This window comes from Rattus rattus, chromosome 2 (genome assembly GCF_011064425.1).
Source record: "Rattus rattus isolate New Zealand chromosome 2, Rrattus_CSIRO_v1, whole genome shotgun sequence".
Classification (NCBI taxonomy): Eukaryota; Metazoa; Chordata; class Mammalia; order Rodentia; family Muridae; genus Rattus; species Rattus rattus.
The window spans coordinates 26,658,588-26,680,846 of NC_046155.1; the positions used below are offsets into that span (position 1 = coordinate 26,658,588).

The 22,259-nt window shown below is 43.1% G+C and overlaps 1 protein-coding gene across 1 annotated transcript in view; it reads left to right on the top strand.

Moving 5' to 3' along the window:
• The first annotated feature begins 3,284 nt into the window (after positions 1-3,284).
• Positions 3,285-22,259, top strand: part of Smarca2 (SWI/SNF related, matrix associated, actin dependent regulator of chromatin, subfamily a, member 2) — a 149,014-nt gene continuing 130,039 nt past the window's right edge. Inside the window, 4 exon segments of the mRNA XM_032891750.1 lie at positions 3,285-3,541; positions 9,946-10,289; positions 10,292-10,394; positions 19,266-19,527. Of these exon segments, the coding sequence (XP_032747641.1) occupies positions 3,388-3,541; positions 9,946-10,289; positions 10,292-10,394; positions 19,266-19,527 (863 nt within the window). The 5' untranslated portion in view covers positions 3,285-3,387.

The window sequence follows — 22,259 nt, forward strand, 5'->3', positions numbered from 1 at the left end:
TATATTGAAAGTTAGTCTTCTCTACAAATGTTGAGGTTTATTTGATGAAATTAGATCTGTGAGTGTGAAGGTAAAAAGATGTTTTCTGAAGATATTTCGGGTCCTGGAGAGATAGATCAGCAGCTAAGATGCAGTACAACCATTGGGCAGTTCCCACTGCCTGTAACTGCTGCTTCAGAGATGTGATCTTCTTTTCTGGACTCCTTGGGCCATGCCCATAGGGGCGAGCATGGCAAGCATACACACACACACACACACACACACACACACACACACACACACACACACAAACACACACACGCACACATCTTTAGAGAGTATATTTTCAAAGGACTTTATTATGTAATGGTTTATGGGGAAATCTCTTTATTGCTTTATTGAGATGCATAGATAGCTCAGGCTTGGCCTCAGACTCTCAACAGCCCTGCTCTGTGTCCAGCGTGTTGCATGAGCTGCAGTGGGGAATCTTGGAGATCCACTGTCCCTCCTCTTTGTTTAGGAGACCTTGAGCCTTACCAGGAGGATGATCGGCACACAGGTATTGTTCCACAGAGCCCTTTAGGAGATGCTAAGGATAGCTTTTCTGACAAAGAACACTCCTCTTAGACTGTTTGCTTTGAGGGGTAGCAGTAACCAAAGAAAACCAACAGGGCCACCGTGTGTTACTTGAAGGTCCTGTCTCATGAGACCAGTAGAGTTTTTAAGTCCCTGTACATGACATCACAGAGCAGCATATATGTATGCATAACAGCAGGTGCAACCAGGTTCTCTGGAGAAACACAACCAATGAGATTCAAGGTATATCCTGAGGAGTTAATTGGCTCATGTGATCCTGAAGGCTGACAAATCACATGGTTTATAGTCAGCAGGATAGAGACGGGGTTTAGTTCCCATCCAAGTCTGGAGGCCTGGGAGTCAGGAAAGTCAACCTGGAAGCCCTAGTCAAAGTCAGGAAACAAACTCCCAGCCTAGGTCAGAAGATAGGCTTCCTTCTGACCTTGACCTTCTGTTGTCCCCAGGTTCTGACCTTGTGGGTGATGCCCACTGCTTGCTTAGGCCAGGGCACTCTGCTTACTTCAGCTTACTTTCAAATGCTAATCCCATCTGGAAAATCCCCAGGAGACAAACCCTGATATAATGCTTACCCAAGTAATTTGGATACCTGTGTCTCAGTCAAGGCAAAGTATTAAGTTAGCCGTCACAGTAGACAAGCGATAGAAGACACTTGATTAAAAGAAAAGCATCACCCTTAGAAAGGGGTGGGTCTTTCCTCATTTACTAGGACTCTGTCATTTTCAAGGTAGGCATGAGGAAGCCAAAGTGAAGGTTTATAATTGGGAATGTAGTGTGTGCTTATTGTGAAAAGTGGAACGGGACCAAGACAAATGAGACAATTACCCAAGAAAACAGTTGTACAAGCATTCCACATGCCATTTTTTCCCATATTCTGTAAGGACAGCACCAACACAGGCATGCACAGACAGGGGCAGGGGTTTTCTCTTCACAGAACCACACCTTCTCTATTTATTATTCCAAAACATCCCCTTTTTATTCAATAATGTATCTGCAGTTGTCCCCAGCTTTGTATCCTCCCCCCTTCTGCTTGTTTGTTTGAGATAGTGTCATGTAACTCATGCTGGCCTGGACATCACTGTGTAAGCCAGGAGGGCCTTGAACTCCCTCCCGTCTTCCTTCCTTCTCTGTGCCACTGTGCCTGCCTATCTCATCAAATATCTACAGGACTCAAGCTCTTACTTTCCATGGCATATGATGTGGTGACAACTTGACATCCTGAAGTCACTGACTATCAAGTCAAGCCTCATGTTATATCATCTCATGTCAACTTGGAGGCGTAGTCTAGATCTGTTCTGCCCTTGTAGACTCTGTGTGTTACCAAACCTCCAGATGACCTGAGGGAAAAAGTCGAGGATATGTCTAGTCAACCTTTGTGATTGAAGCATTTAAACATTAAGTATGTGGGTGAGGGTTGGCCCTGTCCTGCTTTTCGGTTGGACAGGTTTATTGATTGGCATTTCTTCTGACCCATCTCTTCTTTCCTACGACCTTCACCTCTCCCACATCCTCTACACTCTTTCTGTTTTGAGTTTGGGTGATTCTTTTGTGTTCTGTGTTTGTCTTACCTGTGAGCTTTGCAGTTTTTCTTTCTCAGCCTTGAAGATTTTTGGGCCCTGCTTTCTTTCCCTCCCTTGCAGCCCCTCCAGTAGCTCTCTGCCTGAGGACCTGGGTGAACTCCTGGAGCTCGCACCTGCTGGCCAGATGCCTCCACGTTCTTCCTCCTTTTTCAGGCCTCTGTGTTCCTTGTCTTCCTCCTCCATCTCCCTCTGAGCTTCGGCTTTTCAACATCACTGGAAATAAGTAAACAAGCGGCCTAAATCCATCTGCTGCATGGCTCTGATTTCCTCTCTATTATTACTACGTAACAGACGCAGTGACACCCTTTATACCAGATTCTTCCCATTTTTCTTCTGAACATCCTCTTTATGGTAAAATTTCCCTCTTTTCAAGCGCGTGCTTTTGACTCTGCAGAAATTAACTTTCTTTTCTCCAAAACTGCAAACACTCATACTTTTCTTGCTCGAAGTCATTTGGTTTTTATAAACTCTTGGAAATGTTCCTTTCAGGCTGTTTTGAAAATTGCTATTACACTTTGGGGGAAGAATAGACTTTTCCCTTTCCAAACACATGCTCCATGGCCCGATTCTGGATTGGATTAACATCAGTTCAATAGCTATTTATTGTATGTCTGTCATGCTCCGGGACCCGGGTCCAGCATCTCATCCTTGTGCTTGGTATTCATTTCTGGCCTGTGCCTTTAGCCTCTTCTGGGTTCCCTCCCTTGGCAGCAGCATCTCTCTCTGCTGTTCGCTCCCTCCTTTTCAGAAACTCACCCCCTTCGCTTCTCTGTTCCTTATGTTCTTCTCTTTCCAACTGCCATGGAACCTTCTGGTTCAACTTTGTAACTTTCCTTAGTTCATCCCTCCAGCGAGGAAAAATAGGTCACCTCCACCATTTCGCATAGCCTTCACTTGGACTCCAGAATAAGTTCAGTATGTAACGGGTTTCAGAGCTATTTACAGAGGTATGAGAGAGTAACCTTTTCTACCCTGTGAATAGTACTTTTTCCTTAATTGGGAGTTGGTGACATTGGCCAAAGAATGAAAATTCAACCCTTTTAAAAAAACTTATCTTCTGACTTAGAGATGGTTTTGCTGATCCTTTTGGTGTAATATTGTTTTTATTTATTTATGAAGTATAAAAATATAGAACTGCAGAATGGACAGTGAATGGTTGTGTCATATCTTCAAAGACTTTGGGGGTGGCTTCTGACAGTCTTGTTAGAAACAATGTACCTTAAAGAGGTATCTAATGCATGCGCTTTACGTGTTTCAGCCCATGGATGGGATACATGACAAGGGGATTGTAGAAGATGTCCACTGTGGATCCATGAAGGGTACCAATATGCGCCCACCACACCCAGGAATGGGCCCTCCACAGAGCCCAATGGATCAGCACAGCCAAGGTTTGTGTCTTCATATCATACCAAAGAGTTATCAGTCGTTCCTGGTAGTAATTTAGTAACCGCTTTTACCTGTGTGTCTAAAGATGGTTAAACCCAGTTAGCTTTCTTTCTCTATAGAAACCTACCACCCCTTTCACCCAAGAATTATTATTATTTATCTGGGGGATTTTATTTCCTAAATGCTAAGAGTTTTATCAACTCAATACATCTAAGAGCTTCGTGTCATTTATTGAGAATCCTTATTTTCATCTTGTAAGGTAAATGTCGTCACTCCCAACTCATAAGGGGGAATTTCCGTATTTCTCTGAGTATGTGTAGCCAGTAATTGATAAAGGTAAAAAGGAATCCAGATCACGCCACCACCAATAGCACAGCTGTAAAAGTAAGATGAACCAAACACCTGCATCACCTGAGTTGACACTTAACACCCTGGGTCAAAGGAGGTGACATTTTCTTGCAGCAAAACCTCTTGCCATTGCTAGTCAGTGACTATAGGTCTCCTAGGCTTGCCATAGCAAAAAATTGGGAACCTAGTGGCCCAAAACAAATTTATCCTTTTGTAGATCTAGTGGTTAAAAGTTCATGAACAAGGTATCAGGAGAGACCACTGTCACTTAAGGCTTCAGAAGAGACTCCTCCCCACCTCTGCTGGTCACCAGTAAAACTTGGCATTTCCTAGACTTATATACTCTAGTGCCTCCCCACCCCCTTTGTCACCACAAGGCATTTTCACTGGCTGTCTCTGTATCTCTTTCTCTTTGATACTTGATCAAGATGGACCCTATTCTTATATGGCTTCATCTTAACTTGGTGATGTCTGCATGGCCCTGTTTCCAAATGAGGTAGTGTTCACAGATAAAAAGGATAGGATATGTGTTTCTTTGTGGGTAGCAAGACAATTCAACCCCTGGCCATAGCTAATCCATGTGTGAATTTCTTTTCTCCTCTGTGTCATCTATGTCATGTGTCCTTCCTATGTTACTGAAGGAAAAGTAAGCGCTTTGGGAGTCATTAAAAATACCCGTAGCCTGAACGCAGAATGGCCCCTTGGCCATTTTTACATCAATCTAGTGCCAACTGACACTGTTATGTGGGTCTTCTTCCAGGATACCTGTGGTTTATATGTCAAACATGCTTTCCTGTAATCAGGTGTGTTTCAGGTTTTCCTCCATTTATGATGGTCTCTACCATAAAAAAGACTGGAAGACTTGAATAAACATGCTCATAGCTGTCTTCTTTCTGAACTATAAACAAACAGATTGCAGAGGCTGACATTAGGGTGCCCTTCCACTGTCATGTGATCTCGAACATCCCAGGGTCTTGGTGGCGGGCAAGCATAATTATCCCAGATGACTGGTGAAATCTTGACCTTGTAGTGAAGCATTGGAGGATTGAGGCCTTTTGCAGGATAGGAAGGAGAAGTTTGACTAGAATGAATTATAGCAGCACCTCTAGGTTTGTCATTTAAATTCTGAGGGGCCGTGTGTACTCATAGCGATAATGAGACCTCCGTTTCAGTACCTGTAAGGTACGGAAGAATTGCATGCAGTAACTCCTAAAGCCAGATGCTTCAACTTTTTCTGCTCCTGGCACTGCCAGACATCTAGAAGTTACTGGCGCTATGTGAATGCCCTGAAGGAACAAATAAAGACACCTGAATTTTATAATTGAGAACAGGTTCACATTTGTTTCTCCTCAAAATTCTCTGATAGCTTGAATCCCCTTCTCCCCGTAAGATTTTGTTTACCTCTGGATCACCCTGCTTGGCAGAATGCTCTATACACTCTGCACACTGCGTCCCATTAGACACAGAAACAAATTGTATACACAACGACCCATGCTTTTAAACAGTTCTGTTTTTATAGAAGTTACCTCAGTGTTAATTACACGCAAATGGGAGGAGCTTCAGTTAGCGGATTCTGTAGACTGGGGAGTGAATGTTTTAAGAATACAACAGTGGTGCTGTAATGCATTTCTATTTTGTATAATGATTTGAAAAGAATTTTATCTCGGTAATAGTGTGTACCTTGAAAGTCCTGTTGTGGAAACTTCTTTCTAAATGCACAGGTATAGGGAGGCTCAGTATTGATCAGACGGCTGCCAGCTTTAATTCAGAACACAGTTTAGGGTACTTTAGGGTGTTGCTTGGAAGGCAAAACCATTTCCCTCAGTAAATACTTGTGTACCTCATAGTCCCAATGATAACATTGTTTATTTTTAACACAATGGATTAAGAATGTTTATATATATTTATATATATATATATATATATATACACACATATATGTAAATGTATATATACATATATAAACACACACATACATATAGTGTGTATATATAATCTATATGCATGCTTATGTTGTTGAGTGTAGAAAGTGTACATAAAATTAGTACTTAAAAATTTGAGGTTATTAATTGCAGAGAACTTATTACTTCCCTCCAAGGCAAGGTGAAACCAGGGAGATAATATAATGACTCTTGAAGGCCAGTGAAGGAAAACCGCTATTTTTGTGACACTTCTGGATGAGTAAATCAAAGAAGACTTGGAGAAGAGTGATATCTGGAGCAACAGTGTTATCTTCACACAAAATGGATATTTACTCGGAGGCAATTTCTTCTCTCTGTTTTCTCAACGAAGGATAATTACCAAAATATGTTATGCTGATGCATCATTTAGATTCTGTTTTCCCTCAAGTTTTATGGGATGCTACTCATGTCGAAAAAAGAAATCCCTTTCATTGTAGCTAAGCCACTGTCACATTTTTGATGTCACGGTGACAGAATGATTCTATTAACATCTTCTGTAAATTCTAGGAAACAATTTCTTCCCACCCCCGGCTTCTTTCTATCAAATTTGAGGCAGACTTTCTTAGTCTATTGATTGATCCTGCCATATGAATTTTGTTCTGCCAGTTTCCTTCTTGTCAAACTTACCAGTGTTTCCCTGTGTTGATTTCTCAGTGGCCAGGTATGTGGGTTGGTTTTTCTTTATTGTTGCAAAATATCCCAGACAGTCCAGTTGGAAGGAGGGAACATTTATTTTGGCTTGATAAGAGATGTTTCCATCTACCTTGGCTCTGTGATCTTAGGTCTGAGATGGCAAGGTACATTATAGAAAGAGCAGCAGGGTAGAGGAGGTCTACTTAACCATTAGCACCTCAGAAGCAAACACAGATAGGCAAGAAGGAATTGGTCCTAATATCCCCTTCAGTAGCACATCTGTAATTGCTTAACTCTTTCCAGTAGATACCACGTCGTCAAAGGTCTGCCACTTGCTTCCCAGGTGTGCAAAGCTGAGGCCCAAACCTGCATCCAGCATCTTGGTCTTTGGAGTATTTTTGCAGCTCTCCATGGCAGGTTCTTTTGTTTTGCCTTCAGTGTTTTGACTTCATCTGCTCAACGAAGTCATCACATCTTTGTGCTGTATCCTTGCTCTTAGCTCAGCCTCATAGCAGAGCTTTACGGGTTCAAAGGCTGGAGAGATGACTTAGCCGTTAAGAGCACTTGACTGTTCTTCCAGAGGTTCTGAGTTCAATTCCCAGCAACTACACGGTGACTCACGACCATCTGTAGTGGGATCTGATGCCCTCTTCTGGTGTGTCTGAAGACGCGACAGTGTACTCACTTAAAATAAATAAGTCTTTTTTTAAAAAGTGGATTCAATAAGCTACACAATACAGTTGAGTTTATATGGGTTTGTCCAGTATTTTAGACCCTGTATCAGGAATTCTGTGACTTGTGTATGGATGACCTTATACTTGACAGCTTAGAAAACGGGAAAGACTGGGTGGGCAGCAGTAGACTACTGGCTCATCTCAGCTCCTTGTGTCACATCTTCCTACTATGAACATGTACGTTTGCCCTCTTATACTAGTTTCAGAGGTGGGAAGAAAGGTGTTTACTGAACAGCCATTTTGATCAGCTTTCATTAAAGGGTGAGCATCAGCTTCATGAACAGGAAAAAAATATCAATGGCAGAAGTTATGAATCTTATTGATACTTATTGTTACAGATAGTAACCTGTTGGAATGTTTATGTTAGCAGTCTAACAGGCTGACTTCAAGGAGATTTCCTTGACTCACTTACATAGGCAACTAACTAGAGCCCAACCCTGATGTCGTATGCCCTGGCATGAAGAAGGGATGTGGGTATTGAGACCTAGCAGTTCCCCTCTTGGCTAGGAGTTCCCCATGTATTGATTCTTTTAATAGTCAATAGAAGACCACCAGTTCTTTTCAGGGCATTGTGCTAAGTTGTTTCCCCTCTCGAAATAGCCAAACCACAGATAAGAATAACTATCAATTATTTTCTCCTGGCTTCAGATGGAGGTGGTCCAGATGGCCACCCACCTCTGGATCTTTGTGGCCCTGGAACTCTTTTATATAGATGTGACAAGGGTTCAAACACACAGCTCGCATCTAACAGCCTGGTCTGTGGTGACCTTTACAGTCGCCATCAAATGCACATGCTCATCAAAGGATCAGGACTTTTCATCCGTGTTTGTCCTGTTCTGCCTGGGGACTCCTTTCCCTTTATTAAAAGTGTGTGAACTTAAGGCAGCTGTTGGATGGCAGTAGCCACTTGGTTCCTTTCTCCATATTGGACCTTCCTCTGACAACACCCAGTCGTATGTCGTTGTGGGTGTTGCTTAGCATGCCACCTTCCGAAGTGATGCCCTTGAAATTCCTGTGTTTTGTCTTTTCTTCCTTCAGAGAAATATTCTCTGTTTCCTCAATTTGGTATGTTAAAGCCCAAGTCGGTGCCTTCCATTTGCGTTTGTGTGTGTGTGTGTGTGTGTGTGTGTGTGTGTGTGTGTGTGTGATCCTGTTAGACCTGAATATTTTTGAAAATTGAGTGTGTGCACATTAGGTCCAGACAGACTCAATTTTAAAACCTGAGCCACGGGCCCAGTGGTGGTGATGCACATCTTTAACCCAGTACTTGGGAGGCAGAGACAGACCGATCTCTGATTTTAAGGCCAACCTGGTCCATGGAGTGAGTTTCAGAATAGCCAGGGCAACACAGAGAAATTCTATCTCAATAAAACAAATCAGCCAACCAAACAAACCAAGCTGTGCTACAAAAATGTACTTGTGTGACGTTGGGTGACTCCCTCTGAGCCTCTGCAGCCTTCCCTTAGAATCTGAAGTAATGGTATTTTTCTTCAAAGGGCTGTACAGAGGGTTGATATTGGCGGTCTATGCTCTTCCTGATGTGCTTTGGTCCTTCCGCCATTCCTGTTCCTACATGTGCCTGGTTGGCTGGCATTATCTTAGTTCACTGACTGGTGATCCCTACCTTACAGTGAGTGGAATAGTGTCCTGTGACCCCCACAGCCTTACTGAGACTAGTGACTTCACCAGTGACCGATACTGTAGGAGTTGAAATTCCCCAGCTTCTTAAGCCCCTCCCTGGAGTAAGCCTAGCTCGTTTATTTATCTTGTATCCCAAAGCTTCTGCAGTGGATTAATCTTCGAGGCCTGCTGCAACAGCTGGCTTGATAATGCTTTTTTTTATTGGCTATCTTCCGTCCCATATATCACCTCTCCATACGCCTCTCAATGTCCCAGCACCTCCCATATAAATTACCTGTGCCCAGCCCTTGGTTTAGCCTGTTTCTGGGCAAACTCAGTAGAGATGCGGTGTGCGACCATTCCACAGTGACTGCAGCACTAGCCCCTCGGTAATTGCCAGCTAGTCACAGCTTGCATGATAATCAGCCAAATAACACTTGATTTCTTCCTAAGACACTGCCTGTTCTGTACAGAGCCACGTTAGACCTCTTCATGTTTTGTTGAACGGCTTGGAGCCACTTCTAATGGAGAATACTGCCCGCCATCATCGTTCGTGCAGGTGGTCTAACAACCACTCACGGTTTGCCTTCCAGGGTACAAGTGGCTATTGATCGTTTGAAACGGGGCTAGCAAAATCCAGATGTTCTGTGAGTGTGGAATACAGGGTGTCAAAGACCTATTATGAGGAAACGAAATAGCTCTTTTTTGAAGTGCTAATCTTGCGGGTGTTAAGTAAACTGTCATAAAGTTATCTTTACCTGTCCTTTCTAATGTACCTACATAGATAGTTTTAAGTTGTAGGAAAACTATATTATGGATTAAACTTCTAAATTATATGTAATTGTTAACTTATTAATACCTTAAGTTTCTATTCTCTCATGTAGTGTCGTTATACCAGGAAATTATTAGAGTACCTAAGACTACCTCCCTCTCCCCCTCCCTCTCCCTCTCCCTCTCTCCCTCTCCTCTCCTCCCCCTTCCCTTCCCTCTCCCCTTCCTTCTTCCTCTCCCCCTCCCTCTCCCTTTCCCTTCCCTCCCTTTCTCCCTCCTTCCCTCCCTTCCCCCCCTCAGTCATCTGCTATAGCCTGTGATATTATGTTTTTATTTTAGGTTATATGTCACCACATCCATCTCCTTTGGGAGCCCCAGAGCATGTCTCCAGCCCTATATCTGGAGGAGGCCCAACCCCACCCCAGATGCCGCCGAGCCAGCCAGGGACACTCATCCCAGGAGATCTGCAGGCCATGAACCAGCCTAACAGAGGTCCCTCGCCTTTCAGTCCCGTACAGCTGCATCAGCTTCGAGCTCAGATTTTAGCTTACAAAATGTTGGCCAGGGGCCAGCCCCTCCCTGAAACTCTGCAGCTTGCAGTCCAGGGAAAAAGGACCTTGCCTGGTATGCAACAGCAACAGCAGCAGCAGCAGCAGCAGCAACAACAGCAGCAGCAACAACAGCACAGCAGCCCCAGCAGCCTCAGCAGCAGACACAGGCACAGCCACAGCAGCAGCAACAGCAGCAGCAGCAGCCGCCAGCTCTTGTTAGCTACAATAGACCATCTGGTAGGTTAATACGCAACTAAATGAATATCATTCCGGTCCAGCTTGGATAAGCAGCCTCTTACACACAGAAGCAGTAGGTTGGTAGAAGCCATTGAGATCAGCTAACATTCTTGGTTCCTGCTATAGAGTCCTAGAGCAGTGTTTCTTAATTGGACACCCTCCTGCAGGCTGGGAACCTTGGGAGAAAGCACGTAAACACTAAGCACGTTCTCCTAAGATCCTGTATTCTCTTTTAAGAGGTACAAGGTTGCTTGAAAGCCCATCCGTGTACTCCAGGTTAGAAACCCTGTGTCTTCTGCATCCAGCTATAGAACTCCCTGCTCAAATTGGCCCCCAACCGAGGCTTTCGATGTTTGTTGATTTATTTATTTCTTATCCTTTTTGTTGGAATAACATTTATGCATCTGTTGAGACCTGTTGTAAAAAAAAAAAAAAAAAAAAAAAAAAAAAAAGAAATTATCAAATGAGAAAGCCGGAAATGTGGGAAATCTTACAAAGCAGCAAGAATCTCCAGGTCAGGGATGTAAAGCCCACAATAGACCCCATGCAGTTACCATGACTGAGCTTCAAAGAGGACTGGAGTTTTCTGACAGAGCCACAAGGAGGTAGGGTCACGGATCTCATTCTCACCATTCAGAAGGAAGTTGCTTCCCAATTTCTCAGAGGACACAGCGTCATTTCTGGCCTGAGAATATAAAGTAGATCTCCCAGGTGTGATTATTCTTCAAATTACAGTCATCCCTTGGTGTCAGAAGCAGATTGCTTCTAGGACCCCAGCGGATACAGAGATCTGTTATGTTCAAGTCCCTTATATGAAATGTGGGGAGGCATTTGCATTTAAACTATGCATCTCCTCTCTGTGTACTTTCTCATCTGTAGATTATCTAGGAGAAATACAGGCTACGACGTGAATGCTCTCGGAATGGTAGATACACTGTATTGTTTAAAGAATAATGACAAAAAAAAAGTCTATGCCCCTCAGTATGGATGCTTTTTTTTCTTTTTCTTTTCTTTTTTTTTTTTTTTTTTTTTTTTTGCCCTGAGTAGTTTTTATCTCATGCTAGTTGAATTCACAGAGTTGGGACTCACAGATATGGAAGCCTAACTATCATTACATCGTCATTATCACTGTCATAAAAAGCTTCCATGGCAGAGACATTGGTAACATTTATTCATAGCAGGGAAACAGGTCCGCATGCCCCGTTTCTTAGACTCCTTGGGATAAGAATCAGAAGCTGTGATTACATAAGAGATGGGGTCGATGCTGTCCTTTGCGTGGCCTTCTGGAGGCACAGTTCTTTCATGTTGGTAGGGGCTTTAAAGTGTTCCTCTTTGAAGCTTGTGTTTCTAGTGTGCTTCTCAGGGTAGTTCTGGGTGATGGTGCTTATTCCACAAGCCTTGATGGACCCTGAATTCTATCCCTAGAACCTACATACAGGTAGAAGGAGAGAAACGGCTACAGAGAGCTGTCTCCTGACTTGCTGTACATGCAGGTTGTGGCACACATATCCCCTTTCCTAATCATTCATTCATTCATTCAATTAAGTTCTAAAATAGAACTAGATAAATAGAGGCTATGCTTTAGCGATCAGGGATTTAGAGAGTGGAGATTGTAATGTTCTCCATATACAAGTACCATCTCCTATGAGTGGCTTCTACTCCTTTGGGTAAACTGACAAGCTTGTAACCATCAGAACAATGGATCTGAGATATTTGCCCTAGGTTTAGGAACTCCGGTAAGGGGAAAAGATTCTGATTAGTATATCTGATTTAAATACTTTAATTTTCAAGTCAGTGTTTCTTTTCTGATAGATTTAGTTTCAAAAAATAGAGACACCAGGAAGATGAACTCTTGTAGGTTGTAGGTTTGACATTCAAAATGAGTCCAGGTGCTGGGGAGATGGCTCCGTGGGTAACAATACTTGCTATGCAAGCAGCAGGACCTGAATTCAAGTCCCTAGAACATGTGTAAAAATCAGGCGTGGTCGTGGGCACCTGTAATCTGGGTGCTGTAGCGGAGGGATTGGTAGGGAGACAGCAAGATTGTTGGTGCTTGCTGGCTGCCGGTTGGACTCCATGCTCGGTCAGAGATCTCAAGGGGATGAGGCAGAGACAGAGTAGGACACAGGGTGCCCACATTTTCCTTCTCACCTCACCTTCCCCACAGCACACATACTTACTTATATACCTCACACATACACATAAAAAGTTAATAATTTTTAATGGGTGTCTTAGGCCAGCTGTGGTATACAACTATTTAACCCCAGCACTTCAGGAGGTAGATGTAGGAGTGTCAAAAGATCACTGACATCTTCAGTTACATCATGAGTTTGAATCCCAGCCTGGGATGTATGAAACACTGTCATAATACTGAAGCCCAAAACAAAACCAGCAGAAATTTGTGTCTCATAGTTCTGAGACTGGGACTTCCACCATTATTAGTATGTCGGCAAATTTATTATTATATGGGGAGTCTTTGCTTTCTGGGTTGTAGAAAGCACCTGTACTCTATCCTCTCACAGTATAAGGGGTGAGGAAACTCTGTGGTCTCTTACATGGTCACTGGTCTTCCTCATGAGAGTGCTTCCTCATGGCTTAATTTTCTCTACCTCCTTATACCACCTACTTAGGGAATTAGATTCCAGCATAGGGATCTGGGGAGATACAGACATTTAGAACATAGAATGTGTGTTTCTTTTCTTTTTTCTGTGTGCATTCGTAGGTACATGCATGCATGCGTGTGTGATATTTAAGACAAGTTCTTTCTTTGAAGCCCTGGCTAGCCTTGCCCCTGTAGCATTCTGCTTCTCTCTGGATAAGATAGGCATGCACCAACATCATTATTTTAGCAGTTGAGTTTTTAAAGAAAAAAATGATTTCATACCCAGATTTCTGTGTTGTGGCTATGAGGGAGCCTTTTGATAGATGGAGGAAACCAAACAGTGTTATGAAAAGACACCCCAAACTTCATGCAGGGAAATGACAAGTTGAACCCTCAGTAAAATCATAAAGCTCTAAAACTAAAGCTCTAGAGAATTTGGCCACAAAGAAGGAAAACTTTTGCGTGTAGCTTAGACACTGCTTGCTCACCGGTACCCTGCCATGTTCTTGGCACATTCCCCCTCTGCTGCATTCAAATCCAGACCCTAGTAGTCGTGACTCGAAAGCTCATATTCTTGATTATTTCCCCCAAAGGGCTCCTTCTTGACCCAAATCCTCCAGACCAGGGAAAGGATCTGCAAAGTAGAGGTGCCTCAGCTCTTCACTGCTGTGCACAAATAGGGGAGAGCGTAGCTTCCTGGCACAAGTTCTTTTCAGGCTTAACTCTGGACACAGTTAACAGAGCTGGTGGTCTTTGCTTCCCACATGAGTGGTTTTAACAACCGGGTTTTGTGCAGAGCCCAGCTGGTTACATCCAGATAGCTGGCACCTAGGCAGAGCAGGGGGAACAAAGTGACGTTCCCAAGAGGTAACATTATGGGATTTTTGCCAATTGAGCGTAATTCATGGTGCATGAAGTGTGTCTTGGAGTTTCACCTGCCCTGTCATAGGCTTCCAAAGGCATTAGCAGCTTTTAACTGACCTCGACTGAGCAGGGAAACATCCCACAGCATGAAGAAAGGATGCCGAATTCCTCATCTGAGAAACCTTTCCATCAAAGTAGTGAAATTTAAAAGGTGAAGTTTATGTTATCTGAGTACATCCATGTGACTGATATTGCATGTTAACTGAACCTAACCGTGCCTTAATTTTTCTGGGCCATTTCCACACAAGGGAGGTACCCTTCTTAATCATCCACTTCTTTGCCTACTCCTGCCTTGTCACATCCCTGTCAACAGAAGACTTCATTTTAGTACCCCACTGCTCATGTCTTCTGGATGTCCCAGCTGTCATGCTTAGGAAGAAATGGACATATTTGGGCAGATAATTGTTTTCTGGCCAGGTGGACAAGGAGGTCACAGGTGAAAGAGGACAGAAAATATCTCCTTCTGATAGAGCAACGTGTCCTTGCTGCTGCCAGGAGAGTGTTGATCCTGTAAAACGTGGGCAGAAATCTGACATAGAAGGACAGACAACCTTATTGGAAAACGACATTTATTTATAGACATTTGAAATAAACCTAAATAGTGGAAGGATTTTTTTAAAGCCAATATTAAACTATCCCCCTCCCTTAAAAAAAAAAAAAAAAGCGTATTTGTTCATAAACACCCTGCCAATCTTCCAGAGGAAATAAAAAAAGACACGCAGTTCTCCTAAGGTAGTTAGGTCTCTTCTATTCTTGTGTCCCTTTTCCTAGTATACTTAATGAACAAAGAGAGCACATTACAGCACTGGGTTGGTCTTCCTTCCCCAGACCTACTCCAGAGCTAGAACTCACCGGAAGTGACATTGTTCCATAGCTGGATGCCCTTCTGCACACTGTGCATGTGTACTGGAGGAGGCTGGGGCGGGGCAGCAGCCGACATGTTGGCCACTTCTCAAGTAGAGTCTCGTCCTTGCTCATGTGGCAACGCTCCAAATGAAGACACATTTCTCTTTTCGCTTTGATTCTCTCTCTTATCCTTTTAGGGATTAAAGTGGAATAAAAATGAGAACTGAAAAAAGTTGTGGTTTGGGGAAGGTGAGAGAACAACCTTATAGTGGTAGAAAAAGAAAGTGGGTTTTTGTGTTTTGCTTTGTCTTCTACTCATCTTAAATGCTTGTGTGTGTGTGAGGGGGGTGCATCTGAAACTTTCTGATATGCTCGGTTTAAATATTCTTTACTTCATTTATTTTTTTTCCAACCTGTAGAAATCACTTACATTTCTGTTTAATACAGAGTAGAGTGGTGATTTGCATAATCACCCTGTGTTGAGCGGGAGCTAAGTGCTCAGAAATGCTATGCAGGTGAGGCTAAGGCGCAGGTGCTTGGTGGGCCCGTTGCTCTTATTCCTTCATATCGGATGCGATGGGATTGGACCACTTTCTGGAGAGACAGGCAGTACAGAATCTACTTCGGTTCCTCAGACAAGGGCTGAAGCCGATTGCGTTTTGAACACTAACCATAAGCCTAAATACTGGAGAGACAAGCTAAAAATCCAACCTGTGCTCAGTTTGAAGGTGAGGGGAAAGGCCTTAGGTAGCTAACCGCAGGCGTTTGGTGCACGGTGGGGTGGTGTTTGTGGCCTGAGTCCAGTGCTCTCTGTAAACCTCCTGCAGGACAGGCACCGAGTTGCGCAGATGAGGCTCACATCCTGAGCCTAAGTACAGGAAGCTACATTGAATTTTCCGGTCTGTAAATCAATGTATTTATACAGTCAGTCAGAGAGAGGAGAAAACAGACCCACACAGTAAATAAATCTAGGTTTAGCCAGGAAATAGAATTTGCTCCTAAGTAGCCCTGATCACAGCTGGCAGGGTACACACAGCAAGTCTGCTGACCCAAGGAGCATCTGTGTTGGGTTGTGTAAAACTGCAGACACGTTTTTGAAGTTTGGCCTAGAAAATAGCTCCCCAAGATGCCAGCTAAAACGGTACCCAAATTCTGGAAGTGCTTTCTTTTGTCCTGGGGCTTTCTGTTGTGTGGCATGCAGTGATTACATTAGATTTTTCTCCCGTCCTTGATCAATAAAGACGAAAAAGTTGAACACATAGTCAGATAATCTTACCTGAAGCCTTACAGCCACTCTGTGAGAGAGGTGTTATCATTGTCCCCACTCTGCAAATGATGAACTGATACAGGACTTGGTAACTTGGTCAGCTTCACACGGGGTAATAGAACTAAGGGAGTATTTTTTCTTTCTTTTTTTTGGGGGGGGGTATAACTGTTATTTTTTTCTTAGAGTTATTTTGTTTGATGTGTATGAATGTTTGGCCTGCATGTGTGTATGTTTGTCCTGTATGTGCCTGGTGCCTGAGGAGGTCAGAAGAGACATCAGGTCCCCTGGAACTGGAGTTACAGATGGTTGTGAGATACCGTGTGGGTAGCGGGAATTGAACCTGGGTCCTCTGCAAGAACAAGCGTTCTTTAGCTCCTTCTAGTGCTGTGAGGTTAGTTGGAATATGTAAGCCTATGGTTGGGTTTCTGTTTCTCAGTATTCAGGATGAGTCCACCAGATTACAATGTAATAGGATAGGGCTAACAAGGCAGATCAGCCTTATCTTGGAAATACACAGACAAAAAAAAAATGACCATCTGACAATACCTTATTTTCATTAAATCCTGCCTTTGTACTTCTAGGTAGTCTGGCTATGAAGGTGGTTGGGGTTAGTCATAATGACTGCAACCAGTGAGTGTGCACTGGTGCTGAACTCCTGGGCTGTTTTTATCTTTTGAACTTAGAAAAGAGGGAAAATACTTTTGACAGTGAAGTTTATGGTAATCGTCGTGATGCTATTTTACCAATAACTAATTGATTTTCTTCTCCAAAAAAGTATTTGTATTTTGAGAATCTTTTTGGCGAGCTCACCATTTAGAATGCTAAGCCCACAGCTTCTAACATATGTAATTCTACCTGCTCAGTGGGTAAGAGCTCTTGCCACCAAGTCTGAAGATTGAGTTTGATTCCCAGCACCCACATGGTGGAAGGAGGGAACCGACTCCTGCAAATGGTCTTCTGATGTCCGTACGTGCAATGAATAAATGTAATTAAAAATTAAAAAAACATAAACGCTAGAAATCTCTATCTTCTGTCATTTGACTAGTCATACATAAGACAGTGCAAAGGAAAACAAATTCCTTAATTTAAGCCCTCTCGGGAAAGGTATTCTAAAACCTACCCTACATGGTCATGCCCGTGCTTAACAACCTGGGTGTTAATTGCTTTCTTAAATATGCATGAAAAAAAGTTCTAAGTAAGACAGGTAATGAAGATTTATGTATTTTGTATAAGATTCCCCCATTCAGAAAACAAAACATTCATTGAAAGAGTTTAGTTGAGAAAACAACTTTATATGATGATACACCCTGGACATAAAAATAAAGAGTCGTAAGGGGAGGGGGAGAGGTTAGGGGGATGTCGGCCTGGAAACCGGGAAAGGGAATAAAAATCGAAATGTAAATAAGAAATGCTCCAGTTAATAAAGATTAAAAAATAAAAAATAAAGAGTCATGTATTTTACCCCAGAACGCTTTTTAATCAACGCTCAAGAGTACCAAGGCCTAAGAACAAACTACGAGCAGTGGTGGCACTGCGCCTTTAATCCCAGCACTCAGGAGGCCGTACAGAACCTGGTGCCAGGACAGCCGAGAGCATACACAGAAACCCTGGGGGTGGAGGGCACAAGAAAAAATCTTATCTAGGTCTGTGTTATTTGGGAAATTTTACCTAATTTTTGAAAGAGAAAGAACAGTGTGTGCCAACTATTGGGAGAAAGGTTTACCAGTACAAGCGCGAGTGCACGTGCACACACACACACACACACACACACACACACACACACACACTCTGGAGCTCCCCACCCCCTGCCCCCAGCACACACACACACACACACACGGAAGCTTCCCCCAGCCTTTTGTACTAATTTTTCGCATTTCCCTATGTCACAGTGTTTGCTCATGTCTTTCTCTGGATTGTCACTGAAGTCCTCTAAATGGCACTTGTCAAAAGTTGAAGAAACCTGTTCCACTTTCCATAATGCTTGCCTTTGTATAGTTAATTATCGCACCTCTCTGAAGTTTTGGACTATGATTTTTGTGCTTAATGGCTTTTTTAGTTTTTCCCCCCCTAAGGGAGGATAGAAGAAACACTTGCATGAATTCTGCTTGTGGTTTGAGCATCTGCTGACTGAGAGTCTTTGTCTTTTTATAAAAAGAAAAAGTTTTCTAATATATCTGGTACCTTCAGTAATCTTACTCAACTTTAAGGAAACTGAACTCACCTGGAGGAGAGTTGAAGCCCTTCTTATTCTAGATTTGTGTCTAGCAGATAATTCAAATCCCCAACACTTGTTTCAGAAAAGTGGCTGAAACCGAATTCAGCTATACTTAAAGATTTGTTTTGTTGCTTAGGGACATGGTCTCCTATAGCTCAGGTTGGCCACCAACTCTTGAATTCAACTCTTTCCTCTATTCTGAAGTGCTGGAATTGTAGGTCTATGCCACCGTGCTAAGCTTCAGAGATAGGCTAAAGATTGAATGCCATAAGAAAACAAAGGCTTTCTTGAATCCTAATATTTGCTAATTTTTATTAAGGGAAACGAGCACATTTTACCCCTAATGTTGAATGGTTTTAGAAAAACTTTACTACTGTGTAATTTAAGTAAGATTTGCTTCCTGTGATTCACTGTAACTAAGCCTGAAATAAACTTTCAGAACTGCTAAAGGAAGTACGAACCTCTTTTAGCTCTCGGCAAACCAGTTAGCTCTTTCAGCCCTAGGCACTGGATCTCAGAGCCGGCATCAGCTGTTGGGACAGAGCCCTGTTTTGCAGGAACCTATCAGCAGTTTGCAAAGCGAGACCTTGGGGCCACACCCATTGCATCTGATTATTGTAGAACTCTTTCTTTTTGTGAAGTTTGAATCCACCTGTGATTCTAAAAAAAAAACAAAACAAAAAACAATCCCCTCAAAAAAAAAAATCTGCAAACTGTGGCATTAAAAGCTAGCTTGTCATTTCCTTGATTTATTACAACTAGGAGCCATATTTTTGGTATTTTTGACAATATTCATTAGTATGTGCCATTTCCCTGTGAGGTACTTGCTAGGCTACTTTGTCCCAGAGTTTCATTTTTTTTCTCCTTCCTTTGTACCCTCCATTAGTCGGCTCTTGAGTTTAAGACCCTGGCAGCCTGAGACCCTAGGTGGTGGTCGATGGGTGGAGGAGAGATCAGCATGGTCATCAGGGGTCCTTCCTTCTGTCCTGTCCTGCCTATGCCCCTCTTGTCTCACAGGCCCTGGGCAGGAGCTGCTGATGACTGCTCAGAACACCCAGCAGAAGCTGTCGGCACCAGCACCCAGCGGCCGACCTTCGCCCGCACCTCCAGCTGCCACCCAGCCCACGGCCACAGCAGTGCCTGGGCCCTCGGTGCAGCAGCCTGCTCCAGGGCAGCCATCTCCCGTCCTGCAGCTGCAACAGAAGCAGAGCCGCATCAGCCCCATCCAGAAACCCCAAGGCCTGGACCCCGTGGAGATCCTGCAAGAACGGGAGTACAGGTACCTCCGGGCCATTCCCAGGGCCAGGGACTGACACGGCTCATAGGGCAATATCCTCATAGGGACACTGGGAGGGATGAAGAGAGGCGGGAGAGGACTTACGTGGTGACTGTGGTTTCAGGGCAGTTGTAGAGGAAGTTCACATGCTATCCGGTCTGTCCTTAATGTGTTGCTGAGTAGGACAGACTGTGACTTTTTCTCATTGGGTCAGAAACCTTTATCTGCCTGCTCTGTCCACTTGCCGGGTGCTTGGAATACAAAGATCAAACACCCAGAGTTCCTGAATCCCAGGGTGTGTCACCTCCTCCTAGGATTATGAGATTGTTTGTGTTCGGAACAGCTGATGACTTAGATAGTTGGGTTGAGTATGTTGTCTGGGTCTTTCCTTCAGCAATCTGGCCCCACTCATGGTACTGAGTAGCTTGGTACAATGTGTCCTGTATTTTAATTCACTCATCTTTTAGTCTAGAGCTTGGCCCAGCTTTAGGGATAAGCCTTAGGTATCTGTCTTCAGATGGGATCCTTAGTTAAACTCCTAATCCAGGCGCTAGTCACCTGATTTGACACAGTTGTATCTAAATTAGGCACTGGCACACTTTTCCTGTAAAGGACCAGATGGAAAACATCTAATGTTTTACAGGGCCATATGTCTTAGGCACGGATAGTCAGCTCTGTCCTTTCTGTGGGAAAACACCAATAGATGGTGGTGTCTTGGCTTTGTTCCAGTAAAACTTTATTTAGAGAAGCAACTAGGGACAAGATTTGGCCCACAGATGTTACTTTGTTACTTAGCAGATCCTTCAAGTCAATGGTTAACAACCATGAAACACTGAGTGCAGTTAGAACTAAGATGAAACGAAATTAAGGTGAGTTCTGTGCCCTGTCAGGGAGCGTGCTCTGTCAGGAACAGCTCTATTGTCCTGGGAAGGTTACATTACTTTTCTGTGACTTCTATGTTAAGAATGTTAGAGTCTTTTCTCATTGAGTTGGGAAAGGTGATGTGTTCTGTAAGGTTTCAGTAATATTGGTATCAATCCTTCTCCCAGTATTCTTAAATTAAATGGAAAGTAGATGGGAAAAAAATTGCAGAGAGTGTTAGCCAGGAAGCAGTGTTTCGGTTCTCTTTAAAAGTGTTATCCTAATTTTTATTAAAAGGCTTGTAGCTTGTTACGAACTAAATACAATATAACTGTTTGCAGAGTTGTTTTGGGGACATCCCAGTAACCAGGTAATAGATGTGGGTCACCTTTTTGGAGTGGAAACATGACTTTACTTTCTTATTTCTGTTGCTAGTTATCATTGGGAGCATTTCTTCTGTCACTCTCAGCTTGTCATGCACCCTGAGCATCAGGGCCAGTTACCCATCATTGGTGAGAAGCACAGACTTTTGGACAAAAACTTGTGTATCATAAAGTCAGACATAAGGATACCCAGGGCAGAAGAGCTCATCAGATGCAATATCTTCTTTATGTTGTTGAATAAAAGAAGTCATAAGTAGTTATTGGGCCAGGGGTCAGTTATAAAAAAGAGCAGGATTATATGGATATCCTATAAAATCTACCCTGCTTTAGCCCTGCCCAGGAGGTGCAAAGAAGCCAGAAGCTTTGTTAGCTCACGCAGTTTACCCTCAGAGGACATTCTCTGTACCTAGATATTTTATGTAACACTGGCCTTTTCTCCTTCTCAACCTCTTGTATGTGTGCACGTGTGCACGCATGTGCACATTTGTGCACATAAACTGCTCTGTGGACTCCAAACTTGTTTTGTCCTCATTGGTGCCAGGATTTTAATGACAGGGCTCTCCTATAATCTCATTTTAATGCCATTTTAAGAAGCATGAGTTTGGGGTTGGGGATTTAGCTCAGTGGTAGAGTGCTTGCCTAGCAAGCGCAAGGCCCTGGGTTCGGTCCCCAGCTCCGAAAAAAAGAAAAAAAAAAAAGAAGCATGAGTTTGAAGGATTGTCTTCCAAAGTATTAAATAGTGTGGTGTAGCCTATTTCAGTGTGTAAAACGTTTGTGACCTATATGATCTTCCTAATTAAATTTTTATTGCATTTATTCACTTATTTATTTATTTATTTATTTATTTATTTATTTATTTCTGGCATATCTGAGCTACTTCACAAGTGTGGAGGTCAGACAACAAACCTGTGGGAGTCAGGGGTTTTTTGTTGTTGTTTTGTTTGTTTTGTTTTTTGTTTTCCTTCTGTTATGTGGTTTCTGGAGATTAAACCCAGAGTTGTAAATTTGATAACATTTACCCTCACAGAGCCATTTCACTAACGCCATTCTCCTATTTTATTTTATGTTTTTAAAGAATTATTTATTTTATGTATGTGAGTACACTGTCCCCAGTCTTCAGACACACCAGAAGAGAGCACAGGATCCCATTACAGATGGTTGTGAGCCACCATGTGGTTGCTGGGAATTAAACTCAGGGCCTCTGGACTAGCAGTCAATGCTCTTAACCACTGAACCATCTCTCCAGCTCTTTTTTTCTTTTAATTCATTTATTTTTATTTTATGTGCGTTAGTGTTTTGCCTGAATGCATGCCTGGGTCAGGTTGTCAGATCCCCTGGAACTGAAGCTATAGACAGTTGTGAGCTGTCCTGTGGGGTCTGTGAATTGAACTCGGGTCCTCTAGAAAAGCAGCCAGTGCTCTTGACCACTGAGCCATCTCTCCAGCCCCTCCTATTTTAATAAAAATGACATTTACCACTATCCTTTAAACT